Raw genomic sequence first — 15,654 nt, 5'->3', positions numbered from 1 at the left:
GAGAACTCACTCCTGGAAGAAACAGGCAGATGAAATAAGTCAGTCAGCTTAACCTAACTGGAAACCCTAAGGTACTAATGAATGAACAATAACAACTAAAATGAAAAATAGTACAGGATGCTGGGCTAGCAAGATGGCTTAGTGGGTAAAAGCATTTGCAAGGCAAGCTTGATGATGAGTTTAATTCCCAGAATCAACATAAAATGCCAGATTTGGTGGCATGCATTAGTAATCCTAATACTCATACAATGAGGTGGGAGACAGACAGAGAGGAATGTCCCAGCCAGTTGGCCTGGAGTATGCAGTTCATCAGAAAACAGAGAGACCCTGATTCACCAATGTGAGAAAGCAGAATCCTCGAAGCTGCCCATATACTCTGTGTTGCTTGCTTGAGTCTAATCACACACACACACACACACACACACACACACACACACACACACACTGATTTCTGATCCTCCATGTCCAAAGACTCAGAGGAGACACTAGAGACCCACTTTATAACTTTATTACCACCCCCTTCATAATCTTCAGCCTTCTTCCTTCTGCCCCCTGCTTTCAATGTCCCAAGTGCTCAAGAACCGACCTCAATGTTTCAATCTCTCATGTCTTTCTTCTAGGTCTGACAACTATGGAGCCACAGGAGTGGACATAATCTGCACCTTCCATTTCGACACCATGAGACCTGGGTTAGACCAAGATCAGCTATTTTGGGAGTTGAGTCACGAGACCCATGGCATCACCCGTCTGGGTCCCTACACCCTGGACCAGAACAGTCTCTACATCAACGGTGAGATCCCACATTTAAGCCATGATCTCTCTCTCTCTCTCTCTCTCTCTCTCTCTCTCTCTCTCTCTCTCTCTCTCTCTCTCTCTCTCTCTCTCACACACACACACACACACACACACACACACACACACACACACACACAGATTCTCAGGTTTCGCTGAAGCACTGAGCAATTCAGCCCTCTCTCTAGAATGATTTCCCTTCCTTTTGTGTCTGTGCTCTCTCTTTATTATGATGACTCAAAAACACCACGGGGAGCCAGGGAGAATGCTTGCTCTGAATGAACAGGGATCTTGGTCCCATCAGCATCCCAGTTTCTCTTTTCAGAACCACATCTCAGTTGTTTGGCTAAGAGCAAGGGTAAAGCCTTTGCCTCTGCTTTTACCCCCAAAGACTCCACATTCTCCTTTTGCCTTAATCCGTGATATTCATCCACAAGTCCCTCACATTTTCTTTCTGTGCAGGTTACCATTTTGGAGCTGCAGCCCCAGCTACCACCAGTGAGTATTTCTGGCTGTCATTGCTTAGGTTCTGCCTCCAAGTTCAGGGATCCTGAAAATGGTGCTTTTTCCAAAGAGCTTTTTAAATCATTGGTTGGATTTTATAGTCATCTCCCACTAGCATTCACTTCCCTGGCCAAAAGGTTGAAAGACTGTTGTCTGTTAATCTTTGGACCTATAGAGGCTATTGAAGAACCTTGCATACATATACAATAAATGTTACTTGGAAGAATGAAGGAGGCAGGTCTTAATAACTTAAGAGTAGTTATAGAATATCCTCTGTTTTAGACACTGTTAGTCTCACAGTATCCCATGGTTATATCTGGGAAGAGCTTCGTTCACTGCTTTGTTCCAGGCTGGGAGCTTCTTTCTTCACCTGCTCCTTAGTCAGCGGTTCAGTGGTGGCACTCATCACTCTCAACTTCACCATCACCAGCATCCCCCAACACCTCAGTGAGAGAAACAGCACCCTCCTCACCTGGCTCCTTGAGTGAGGAAGACTTAGACCCACACACCATCTCCTATCACACTGACACTTGCATGGGTTCCATTTTAGTTCTCTCACAAACCTGATGCTGTTGTCCTTAAGAAATAAATTAAGGCACAATAACATTTTTTCTTTTAAAGAATTTATTTGAGCAAGTAATAATTTGTGAAGTGAGAAAAACCAAATCAAAGGTGGTTCAGGTCTTCTAAAGAAAGACAATGGGGAAGCAATTACAGACAAATTCTGAACAAAGCTAGGAAAGTACTTGGTTATTTGCAACTATGCATTAAATTGTCCTTATTTGATTGGTCCTAAAGCTCTTGTTGAATAAGTTATTGGGTGACTTCTGGTTGATTGAGATGGTTTAATTTTGTTTTTCTTTTTCACATTTCTCTCTCTCTCTCTCTCTCTCTCTCTCTCTCCATCTTTTATACTGGTACTGATAGTAGGATAGAGGGAGAAAAGAAGGAGGAGACAGAGAGGTTGGGGAGGGACAGGGAGAGATGGAGGAGGGCTGAAGGATGGGAGACAGGGAAAAGGAAGAGGGAAAAAGAGGGAGGAGGTGAAACAGAGGGATGGGAGGAGAAGATGGAGAAATGGAAGGGAAGGGGGCAGAGAAAGTGTAGGAAAGAAAGAAGTGAATTTAGATTTCCTATGAAAATAAACTGCACAAGAAAATAAAATTTGTGGATTGCTATTCTTGTAGGAGTAAACTGACCCTCTCTGTCTCCCTGTCTTTCCCCGTCTTTCTCTGTCTCTGTCTCCATTTTGGTCTGCCTCCCCAAACCCACCTCTGTGTGTGTGTGTGTGTGTGTGTGTGTGTGTGTGTGTGTGTGTGTGTGTGTGTGTGCGCATGTGTGCTTGCATAAACCTGCATGTACATTTGAGACTGCATTCCCAACAAAATTTGCCAGTATCAGTTGCTCTTAAGAATCCAGGAGATCCAACTGGGACTTCCCGCTCCCCTAAGCTCACTTCCCCCTGACCTTTGCCCTTCATTAACCCCCTCACTCCAACTTTGCTCATGTAGATCTCATCCATTTCTCTGTCATTGGGTGATCCCTGTGTCTTTCTTAGGGTCCTCTTTACTAGGTAGCCTTCCTGTAGTTGTGAGTTGTAGTCTAGTCATCCTTTGTTTTACATCCAATATCCACTTATGAGTGAGTACATACCAGTTTGTCTTTCTGAGTCTGTGTTACCTCACTCAGGATGATATTTTCTAGTTCCATCTATTTGCCTGCAAACCTCATGATGTCATTGTTTTTCTCTGCTGAGTAGTACTCCATTGTGTATATGTACCACATTTTATTTGTCCATTTTTCAGTTGTAGGGCATCTAGGTTGTTTCTAGGTGCTGGCTATTACAAACAATGCTGATATGAACATAGCTAAGCATGTGTCCTTCTGGTATGATTGAGCATTCCTTGGGTATATGCCCAAGAGTGGTGTAGCTGGGTCTTGAGGGAGGTTGATTCCCAATTTTCTAAGAACGCGGCATATTGATTTCCAAAGTGGATGTACAAGTTTGCATTCCCACCAACAGCGGAGGAGTGTTTCCCTTGCTCCACAACCTCTCCAGCATAAGCTGTCTTCAGTGTTTTTGATCTTAGCCATTCTGACGGGTGTAAGATGGTATCTCAGAGTCATTTTGATTTGCATTTCCCTGATGATTAGGGATGTTGAGCAATTCCTTAAATGTCTTTCAACCATTTGAGCTTCTTCTGTTGAGAATGCTCTGTTTAGCTCTGTAGCCCATTTTTTAATTGGACTGTTGGGTATTTTGATGTCTAATTTCTTGAGTTCTTCATATATTCTGAATATCAGCCCTCTGTCAGATGTGGGGCTGGTGAAGATCTATTCCCATTCTGTAGGCTGTCATTTTGTCTTATTGACTGTGTCCTTTGCCCTACAAAAACTTCTCAGTTTCAAGAGGTCCCATTTATTAATTGTTTCTCTCAGTGTCTGTGCTACTGGTATTATAATTTAGGATGTGATCTCTGGTGCCAATGCATTCAAGACTACTTCCTACTTTCTCTTCTATCAGGTTTAGAGTAACTGGATTTATGTTGAGGAACAGAGTGGGAGAACAAGAAAAGAGACACCATGATAAATGAAGACCCCATGGGAATAGAAAGAAGCAGAGTGCTAGAGAGGTCCCCAGAAATCCACAAAGATACCTCCACTGTAGACTACTGGCAATGGTCAAGAGAAAGCCTGAGCTGACCTACTCTGGTGATCGGATGGCCGAACACCTTAACTGTCATAATAGAATTCTCATCCAGTGACTGGTGGAAGCAGATGCAGAGATCCATGGCCAAACCCCAGATGGAGCTCCAGGAGTCCAACTGGCGAGAGAGGGGAGGAATTATATGAGCAAGAGATGTTGGGACCATGATTGGAAAAAGTACAGGGACAAATAGCCAAATTAGTGGAAAAACATGAACTGTGAACCAATAGCTGAGGAGCTCCCATGGAACTGGACTAGGCCCTCTAGATAAGTGAGACAATTGACGAGCTTGAACTGTTTAGGAGGCCCCCAGGCAGTGGGACCAGGACCTGTCCTTAGTGCATGAGCTGGCTTTTTGGAACCTAGGGCCTATGCTGAGACATTTTGCTCAGCCTTGGTATAGGGAGGAGGGGACTGGACCTGCCTCAACTGAATCTACCAGGCTGGGCTGAATCCCCAGGGGAGACCTTGCCTAGGAGGAGGTGGGAATGGGGGTGGATGGGGGGGGGGGAAGCTGTGGGTGGGAGGAGGGAGGACAGGGGAATCCATGGCTGATATGTAAAATTAAATTAATTATAAAATAAAAATATTTATTTTAAAAAAATCCAGGAGATCTGTCAGAAAGAAATAACTTCTCTTAAAGAACCACAACTCAGTTTTTTCACTTAATATATCTGGTTTGGGTTGATTCGAAGATGTCTCCAGCACAGCATTAACAACACTGTAATTTTCTGGGGTTGGCTAAGTCTGTAGCTGGGAGACTGAAAGTCTTCTTAAATTACCCTACCAGCTTTTGAACACTCATTAGACTTAACCCATTTAGGCACCAGTGACTTTAACAATCAGTATGTAGAAACAAAAAAAGTAAAAAATTTCCCATCTTCAAAACAGAGATTAAACTAAGTAAACAAATGAAAACATGTTCAAAAGACATTAGAATGAGAAGGCTGTGATTTAAAAAAATATATTAAAATTCATGTTTCACGAAGCCAATATAAACTTAAAGAACTCATGAAAGGGGATATTTTAGCTGTGAACACTGTCATTATACTGAATAAAGATTATATACCTTGTAAAGGAATAAATTACACTCAATTATCATTGAAATAATGATAATTTACCTACAACTCAAGGCATTTGTTACTATAATTCCTAGCAAATTTCCAAAATATAAGAAATAGACAAAAGTGAGAGCTCCCATCCGGACCAGAGGTGAGCGACTGGGTTCATACCCAGGGAGGCCTGCCCCTAGGTCCCATCACTGGGCCCCAGCCATCCTGGGGAAGACCTGCCCAACTTGGCCCCAGTTGCCGGCCAGCGGGCAGGGCTCCCACAGGAAGGTTCCCCTTCTCCAAGACCCCCCATCAGACCCTGCAATCTATGCGCCCTGCCCCCACACCCATCCGCCCGAGACCCCTGCCACTTCCTGAGACTTGGAGACCAGCCCCCAGCTCTCATCCGGGCCAGAGCTCCCATCTGGCCCAGAGAGCTCTCATTCAGCCCAGAGAGTTCCATCCAGCCCAGGAAAAGAGAAAGTTCTCATTGGACAAAGAGCCATCATTGGACCAAGAGTAAACTCATGAGACAGGGAATCTGCCAGCCCTGATTAGACCAAGAGTGGCTTTCTGAGAAGTAGAATCTGCCACCTCTCATTGTACCAAGAGAGGCTTCCTGAAACGCCGAATCTGTCAGCTCTGACTGGACCAAGAGCCCTGATAAGACCAAGAACAAATCCGTAAGTCACAGAATCAACTAGCTTGGGTTGACCCAAGAGCAGCTCGCTGAAACACAGAAGCTCCCTGCACCAATCAGACCAAGAGCTAAGATTAGACCCAGAAGGGCCCCCTGAGACACAGACACAACAAACACAGAGTGGACCAACAGCAACTCGCTCAGACACAGGCACTCCTTATACCTATTAGACGAGGAGATGGGCAGACATCAAGGCAGAAGTACATATAACAACATAAAGAGCAATACAGCATCACCAGAACCTAGCCCTCCTCCAACAGCAAGATTTGAACATCACAAGGTAGAAGAAGCAGAGGAAAGCAACCTTAAGAACAGAATCATGAAGATGCTAGAAGCCTTTCAAAAAAAATGAAATTGAGGAAAAGATAAACAAAAAAGTAGACGAAATCAATAAAGAAAATGAGAAAAAGTCAAACAAAAAATGGGAAGAAATCTATAAAGAACTAGAGGAAAAGACAAATAAAAAAGCAGAAGAAAACAATCTCTTAAAGAAAATCATGAAAAAGCAATGAAACAGGTGAGGGAAACAGTTCAAGACCTGAAAAGGGAAATAGATACAATGAAGAAGACACAAACAGAGGGAATGCTGGAACTAGAAAATGAGTAAACGAACAGGAAACACAAATGCAAGCATAACCAACAGAATACAAGAGATGGAAGAAAGGATCTCTGGTGTAGAGGATACAACAGAGGAAATGGATTCGTCAGTCAAAGAAAATACTAATGCCAAAAAAGTCATAACACAAAATGTGCAGGAACTCTGAGACACGATGAAAAGACCAAACCTAAGAATAATAGGGATAGAGGAAGGAGAAGAATACCAACTCAAAGGCACAGAAAATATATTCAACAAGATCATAGAAGAAAACTTTCTCCACCTTAAAGAAGGAAATGCCTATGAAGACAAAAGAAGCCTATAGAACACCAAACAGCCAAGACCCAACAAAAAAGTTCCCTCGCCACATAATAATTAAACAACTGAACATACAGAATAAAGAAAGAATATTAAGAGCAACAAAGGAAAAAGGCCAAGTGACTTATAAAGGTGAATCCATCAGAATAACACCCGATTTCTCAATGGAGACTTTGAGACCCAGAAGGACCTGGACAGATGTAATGCAGACACTAAGAGACCATAGATGCCAGCCTAGGCTAATATATCCAGCAAAACTTTCAATCATCATACATGGAGTGAACAAGACATTCTAAGACAAAACCAGATTTAAACAATACCTATCCACAAACCCAGCCCTACAGAAAGCACTAGAAGGAAAATTCCAACCTAAGGAAGTCAGATATACCCCCAAAAACACAGGCAATAGATAACACCACAGCAGTAAAACCCAAAGAAGAGAAGTACACACACACACTACCACCAAAAGATAACAGGAATTAACAATCACTGGTCATTAATATCCCTTAATATCAATGGACTTAATTCACCTATAAAAAGACAGAGGCTAACAGAACGGATATGAAAGCAGGACCCATCTTTCTGCTGCATACAAGAAACACACCTCAGATTCAAAGATAGACACTACCTAAGAATAAAAGGCTGGGAAAAGTCTTTCCAATCAAATGGTCTTAAGAAGCAAGCAGGTGTAGCCATCTTAATATCCAGCAAAATAGACTTCAAACTAAAATCAATCAAAAGAGATCAAGAAGGACATTAATACTAATCACAGGAAAGATCCACCAAGATGAAGTTTCAATTCTGAACATTTATGCCCCAAATACAAGGGCACCCACATATGTAAAAGAAACATTACTAAAGCTTAAATCACATGTAAAACCCCACACATTAATAGTGGGAGAAGGGATGGGGATTTAGCTCAGTGGTAGAGCACTTGCCTAGCAAGCGCAAGGCCCTGGGTTCGGTCCTCAGCTCTGAAAAAAAAAATAGTGGGAGACTTCAACACCCCACTCTCACTACTGGGCAGATCTGCCAAATTGAAACTTAACCGAGAAATAAAGGACTTAACTGATGTTATGACTCAAATGGACTTAATCGATATCTACAGAACATTCCATCCTAACAAAAAAGAATATACCTTCTTCTCAGCACCCCATGGAACCTTCTCTAAAATCGACCACATACTTGGCCACAAAGCAAATCTCAACAGATACAAAAAATTGGAATAACTTCCTGTGTTCTATCAGACCACCACGGTTTAAAGTTAGATTTCAATAACAACAAAAACTACAGAAAGCCTACAATCTCATGGAAACTGAATAATGCTCAACTGAATCAACAATGGGTTAAGGAAGAAATAAAGAAAAAAATTAAAGACTTCCTAGAGATCAATGAAAATGAATATACCACATACCCAAACTTATGGGACACTATGAAAGCAGTGCTAAGAGGGAAATTCATAGCACCAAATGCCCACATAAAGAAATTGGAGAAATCTCACACTAGTGACTTAACAGCATACCTGAAAGCTCTAGAACAAAAAGAAGCAAAGTCACCCAGGAGGAATAGATGCCAGGAAATAATCAAATTGAGAGCTGAAATCAATAAAATAGAAACAAAGAGAATAATACAAAGAATTAATGAAACAAAGAGTTGGTTCTTTGAGAAAATCAACAAGATAGACAAGCCCTTATCCAAACTAACCAAAAGACAGAGAGAGAGCATCCAAATTAGCAAACTCAGAAATGAAAAGGGAGACATAACAACTAACACTGAGGAAATCCAGAGAATCATCAGGTCATACTTCAAAAACTTCTACTCCACAAAACTAGAAAATCTAAAAGAAATGGATAATTTTCTGGATAGGTACCACATACCTAAGTTAAAGGAAGACCAGATAAACTATTTAAATAGTCCAATAACCCCTAAAGAAATAGAATCAGTCATTAAAAGTCTCCCAACCAAAAAAAGCCCAGGACCAGATGGTGTCAGTGCAGAATACTACCAGACCTTCAAATAAGAGATAATACCAATACCCTTTTTTTTCCCTGATAACACTATTTTTATTGTAATAAAGTCTTACAGCATGAGAGAAAACCAGCATGATAATGTTGTTACTGCTACCCATGCAGTCATTACTTAATAGAGATTAAAATTAATAATCTCAGTATTACTCCATGCCTGGCCTTACCCAGATTTGAATATTTACTAGCTGTATCCTGCTGTTTCCTACTTCTTTTTTTTCTTTCATTTTACTTTATTAAGAAATTTTCTACTCACTCAACATACTATCCACAGATTCCCCCTCCTCCCTCCTCCCTCCTTCCACCCCCAGCCCTCTTTCCCAAGCCACCCCACATCCCCACATCCCCCAAATTGAGGTCTCCCATGGGGAGTCAGCAGAGCCCAGCACACTGAGCCTAGACAGGTCCAAGCCCCTTACCACTGCACCAAGGCTGTGCAAGGTGTCACACCACAGGCACTGGGTTCCAGAACCCTGCCCATAGACCAGGAACAGATCCTGATCCCCCTGTCTGGTTTCCCCCAAAACAGTTTGAGCCAAACAACTGTCTTCTGTGTCCAGGGGGCCTAGTCCAGTCCCATGGGGGCTCCACAGCCACCAGTCCACAGTTCATGGGTTTCCACTTGTGTGGCCAGTCATCTCTGCACATCCTCCCATCATGATCTCGATGTCCCTCGCCTACAATATCTCTCCTCTCTCTATCAATTGGATTTCCGGAACTCAGCCTGGTGCCTGGCCGTGGATCTCTGTATCTGCCTCCATCTGTCACTGGACAAAGGCTCTATGATGACATCTATGTTATTTGCTAGGCTGGTTGCCCAAGTAGACCGGTCCAGGCACCCTCTGGACCACTGCCAGCAGACCAAGGTGGGAACAACCTTGTGGATTCCTGAGAGCCTCCCCAGCACCCTGCCTCTTCCTATTCCCATGATGTCCTCATCTATCATGGTATCTTCCTCCCTGCCATCCCACTCTATCCCTGTTCCAGCTTCACTCTCCCATTTCCCTATGTTCTCATCCCCCACTCCTTGCCCTATGCCACCTCCCCACACCCAGTCCACTCATGTAGATCTCATCCACTTCTCCTTCACAGGATCATCAATGTGTCCTTCCTAGGGTCTTTCCCTGTTAGCTAGCCTCTCTGGAGTTGTGGGTTGCAGTCTGGACATCCCTTCCCTCACATTTAGTATCCACTTAGGAGTGAGTACATACCATGTTTGTCCTTCTGAGTCTAAAACCAATACTCTTTAAATTGTTCCACATAATAGAAACACAAGGAACATTATCAAACTCCTTCCGTGAGGCTACAATTACCCTGATTCCCAAGCCAAACAAAGATGCAGCAAAGAATGAGAACTACAGACCAATATCCCTCATGAACATTGAGACAAAAATACTCAATAAAATACTGGCAAACAGACTCCAAGAACACATCAAAACAATTATCCACCATGATCAAGTAGGCTTCATCCCAGGAATGCAAGGGTGGTTTGCTGTGGGATGTTCTGTATGGCAAATGTGTTGCTAATTAGTCAATAAATAAAACACTGATTGGCCATTGGCTAGGCAGGAAGTGTAGGCAGGACAAGGAGGAGAATAAAGCTGGGAAGTGGAAGGCTGAGTCAGAGAGACACTGCCAGCCGCCATGATGAGAAACAGCATGTGAAGATGCCGGTAAGCCACGAGCCACGTGGCAAGGTATAGATTTGTGGAAATGGATTAATTTAAGCTGTAAGAACAGTTAGCAAGAAGCCTGCCATGGCCATACAGTTTGTAAGCAATATAAGTCTCTGTGTTTACTTGGTCGGGTCTGAGCGGCTGTGGGACTAGCAGGTGAGAGAGATTTGTCCTGACTGTGGGCCAGGCAGGAAAACTCTAGCTACAGTGGTTCAACATACAAAAGTCTGTCGATTAATACACCATATAAACAAACTGAAAGAAAAAAAACACATGATCATCTCACTAGATGTAGAAAAGGCATTGGACAAAATCCAACACCCCTTCATGATAAAGTCTTGGAGAGATCAGGAATACAGGGAACATACCTAAACATAATAAAGGCAATTTACAGCAAGCCAACAGCTAACATCAAAGTAAATGGAGAGAAACTCAAAGTGATTCCACTAAAATCAGGAACAAGACAAGGCTGTCCACTCTCCCCATACTTATTCAATATAATACTTGAAGTTCTAGACAAAGCAATAAGACAACAAAAGGAGATCAAGTGGATACAAATTGGAAAGGAAGAAGTTAAGCTTTTACTATTTGCAGATGACATGATAGTATACATAAGTGACCCCAAAAATTCGACCAAGGAACTCATACAGCTTATAAATACCTTCAGCAATGTAGCAGGATACAAGATTAACTCAAAAAAATCAGTAGCCCTCCTATATATAATTGACAAACAGGCTGAGAAGGAAATCAGAGATGCATCACCCTTTACAATAGCCACAAATGATATAAAATACCTTGGGGCAATTCTAACTAAGCAAGTGAAGGACCTGTATGACAAGAACTTCAAGTCCCTGAAAAAGAAATTGAAGAAGATGTCAGAAAATGGAAAGATCTCCCATGCTCATGGACAGGCAGGATTAACATAGTAAAAATGGCAATCTTACTAAAAGCAATCTACAGATTCAATGCAATCCCCATCAAAATACCAACACAATTCTTCACAGACGTGGAAAGAACAATACTCAATTTCATATGGAAAAACAAAAACCCAGGATAGCCAAAAGAATCCTGTACAATAAAACAACCTCTGGAGGCATCACGATCCCTGACTTCAAGCTCTACTATAGAGCTACAGTAATAAAAACAGCTTGATACTAGCATTAAAACTGACATGTGGACAATGGAATTGAATTAAAGACCCTGACATTAATCCACACACCTATGAACACATAATTTTTTATAAAGAAGCCAAAACTTTACAATGGAAAAAAGAAAGCATCTTCAACAAATGGTGCTGGCATAACTGGATGTCAACATGTAGAAGGCTGCAAACAGATCCATATCTGTCACCGTGCACAAAACGTAAGTCCAAGTGAATCAAACACCTCAACATAAATCCAGTTACTCTGAACCTGATAGAAGAGAAAGTGGGAAATAGTCTTCAATGCATTGGCACCAGAGATCACATCCTAAATATAACACCAGTAGCACAGATACTGAGAGAAACAATTTATCAGTGGGACCTCTTGAAACTGAGAAGCTTTTGTAGGGCAAAGGACGCGGTCAACAAGACAAAGCGACAGCCTACAGCATGGGAATAGATCTTCACCAGCCCCACATCTGACAGAGGGCTGATATTCAGAATATATGAAGAACTCAAGAAATTAGACATCAAAATACCCAACAGTCCAATTAAAAAATGGGCTACAGAGCTAAGCAGAGCATTCTCAAGAAGCTCAAATGGCTGAAAGACATTTAAGGAATTGCTCAACATCCCTAATCATCAGGTAAATGCAAATCAAAATGACTCATAGATACCACTTTATCCCTGTCAGAATGGCTAAGATCAAAAACACTGAAGACAGCTTATGCTGGAGAGGATGTGGAACAAGGGGAACTCTCCTCCACTGTTGGTGGGAATGCAAACTTGTACATCCACTTTGGAAATCAATATGCGTGTTCTTAGAAAATTGGGAATCAATCTCCCCCAAGACCCAGCTACACCACTCTTGGGCATATACCCAAGGAATGCTCAATCATACCAGAAGGACACATGCTCAACTATGTTCATATCAGCATTGTTTGGAATAGCCAGAACCTGGAATCAACCTAAATGCCCTACAACTGAAAAATGGATAAATAAAATGTGGTACATATATACAATGGAGTACTACTCAGCAGAGAAAAACAATGACATCATGAGGTTTGCAGGCAAATGGATGGATCTAGAAAATATCATCCCAAGTGAGGTAGCCCAGACTTGGAAAGACAAACATGGTATGTACTCACTCAAAGGAGGATACTAGATGTAAAACAAAGGATGACTAGACTGCTACTCAAACTCCAGGGAGGCTACCTAGTAAAGAGGACCCTAAGAAAGACACAGGGATCACCCAACAACAGAGCAATGGATGAGATCTACATGAGCAAACTGGACATGACGGGGGTAATGAAGGGCAAGTGTTGGGGGAAAGAGAGCTTAGGGGAGCGGGAGATCCCAGCTGGATCAGGAACATAGAGGGAGAACAAGGAAAGAGACACCATGATAAATGAAGACCCCATGAGAATAGGAAGAAGTAAAGTGCTAGAGAGGTCCCCAGAAATCCACAAGATACCTCCACAATAGACTACTGGCAATGGGTAAGAGAAAGCCCGAACTGACCTACTCTAGTGATCGGATGGCCGAACACCCTAACTGTCATGATAGAACTCTCATCCAGATGCAGAGATCCATGGCCAGGCCCCCGATGGAGCTCCAGGAGTCCAACTGTCGAGAGAGAGGAGGGATTGTATGAGCGAGAGATGTTGAGACCAAGATTGGAAAAAGCACAGGGACAAATAGCCAAATTAGTGGAAACACATGAAAAATGAACCAATACCTGAGGAGCCCCCATGGAAATGGATCAGGCCCTCTGGATAAGTGAGACAGTCGATTAGCTTGAACTATTTAGGAGGCCCCCAGGCAGTGGGACTGGGACCTGTCCTTAGTGCATGAGCTGGCTTTTGGAACCTAGGGCCTATGCTGAGACACTTTGCTCAGCCTGGATGAAGGCAGGAGGGGACTGGCCCTGCCTCAACTGAATCTACCAGACTGAGCTGAATCCCCAGGGGAGTCCTTGCTCTGGAGGAGGTGGGAATGGGGGGTATATTGGGAGGAGGGGGCGGGAGGAGGGAGGAAGAGACAAGAAGAAAGAAAAAAACTTAAAAATAAAATACAGATATTCTTTAGAAAAAAGGAAATAGACAAAAGTAAAGTTTTGGAAACTTGGTTAATTCACCATTTCTGCATTAATGGTGACAGGTTTTCTTAAACTGTAAAAACAGGTGGGGCGGGATTTTTTGGTTTTTCGGTTGATTTTTAAAGTGAAGTCTGTTTTGAAGTATAGAGTTTTCTCATGGGGATCTTGTAACTGTGTTCTCATGAATTGGACTTGAAACAGTTATGGTTAGACCTTTCTTTTAAAAACTTAATTTTGTAAATACTATAAATAAAATGTTTAAGCTACATGTTTTCTCATTCCAAAGCTTATAATACTATGTTTTCTAGAAAAATAAGTAAAATCATGTATCATTGTAGGTTGTAAGATTATTAGTGATCTTAACTTTATACATTTTATCAATTAAAGCACCTTTTCAATAAAAGAAATAAGTGGAGAAAGGGACAAATAGAGAGGACAAGAGAAGAGGGAGATGAGAGAAAAGGAGGGGAAGTGGGACAGAGAAGAAAGGAGGAGCAGAACAAGAAGAGACAGAGAAGAGAAGGCGAGGAAGAGAGGAACAGGTAGATGGTGAGAGAGTAAGAGGGAGAGAAGGATCGGGAAAGAGATGAAGAGGAAAGGGAGAGAAAAAGAGAGGGACAGACAGACATTAGGAGTCACCAGTCCTGCCTGAGCAGGCAATATGGGCCTTTCCCCTCACAAAGAAGCAAAGATCCATGTTTATATTGAACCCACATATATGGAAAGTGGGATGGTAGAAATGATCTATCAGATTCCTCACATCAAGGGTACCCTTAACTGACATCTATAGTTGCCTCCATTAACACGTCACCCTTAGATTTACTGAGAGGCATACAGGGAGCCCTTGGAAGACCCACTACAAGGCACATTAATGTCCCACCCCCATCTACCTCCTGTCATATCAGCTTTAGCTGTGTCTCTTTCCACCTGAGCAGCTGGGGAAGTCAGTGAGGAGATGTTCACAGTGAACTTCACCATCAACAACCTGCGCTACTCAGCCGACATGGGCCAGGTTGGCTCCCCCAAGTTCAACATCACGGATACACTCATGCAGCACCTGGTGAGCTACCTGCTTCCCCTCAGGCCCTTCCTTCCCCTCCTAGTGTAGATGCCTGCCTCTACCCAACTCTGACTCACTTCTTTCTCTGCAGCTCGGCCCTTTGTTTCAGAGGAGCAGCCTTGGCCCCCTATACACAGGCTGTAGAGTAGCCACTCTGAGGTGAGACACATTCTCCACTTACACCCCCCTCTCCTACCCTACCAACCCATTATCCTACTTGAAAAGGCTTGGAGTTGTGATGATGGGAACACTTAGGATTGATGTGTCTTTTTTGTTTGTGTTTTAATGATTTTATGACAATTTTTATTTTATAGCAATAGGGTACTTGCCAATAATCCCTCAGTAGTGGGGTGGTGGGGTGGTTAAGCAGGAGAGTCCCTGCCTAGAATCTACCAGTTATGGACATGGGCATGGCTTGGCTATAGATCACTTATTAAGAATGTACAAGACCCTAGTTTTGATGACAGCATAATAAAAATATTAAATTGTAAAAACAAATAAAAAAAACTTAAGGCTGGATGTAATAACACAAACCTTTAATCCTATAACTTGGGAGGCAGAATCAGGCAGGCAGATCTCTGTGAGTTCAAGGCCAGCCTGGTCTATATAGTGTGTTGTGGGATAGCCTGTGTTACATAGTGAGACCCTTTCTCAAAAACAAAAAGTTTTAAAAGGCTGGCTGACTGATGAGTGAGCGCCTGGATATCCCCTGTCCCAGTGCTTGGATTATAAGCACATGTAGTCACACTGGGCTATTTTTTTTTTACATGGGTTCTTAAGAATTAGAAATCAGGTCCTCCTTTTCCTCCTATTGGGTTGCCTCATCCAGCCTTGATATGAGGGTAGTGCCTGGTCTTATTGCATCTTGTTATGCCATGTTTGGGGGATATCCCTGGGAGGATTTTTCCTGAAGGAAAATGGAAGTGCAGTAAATCTGTGGGAGAAGGAAAGTGGGAATGGGGAGGAGTGAAGGGAGGGGAGACTGTG

The 15,654-nt window shown here is 42.6% G+C and overlaps 1 protein-coding gene across 1 annotated transcript in view; it reads left to right on the top strand.

The window, feature by feature from the left end:
• The window catches only part of Muc16 (mucin 16, cell surface associated), a 188,228-nt gene that overhangs the window by 114,759 nt on the left and 57,815 nt on the right, over positions 1-15,654 (top strand). Inside the window, exons 50-53 of the mRNA XM_052726120.1 lie at positions 621-790; positions 1,255-1,290; positions 14,543-14,667; positions 14,759-14,826. Of these exons, the coding sequence (XP_052582080.1) occupies positions 621-790; positions 1,255-1,290; positions 14,543-14,667; positions 14,759-14,826 (399 nt within the window). The remainder of the gene's footprint in view (positions 1-620; positions 791-1,254; positions 1,291-14,542; positions 14,668-14,758; positions 14,827-15,654) is intronic.

Source organism: Peromyscus californicus, unplaced genomic scaffold (assembly GCF_007827085.1).
Source record: "Peromyscus californicus insignis strain IS unplaced genomic scaffold, ASM782708v3 Scaffold_11__1_contigs__length_118956290, whole genome shotgun sequence".
In the NCBI taxonomy this organism is placed as follows: domain Eukaryota; kingdom Metazoa; phylum Chordata; class Mammalia; order Rodentia; family Cricetidae; genus Peromyscus; species Peromyscus californicus.
Note: the sequence above shows the minus strand (reverse complement) of the source record. Positions and strands in the feature narration are given on the sequence as shown.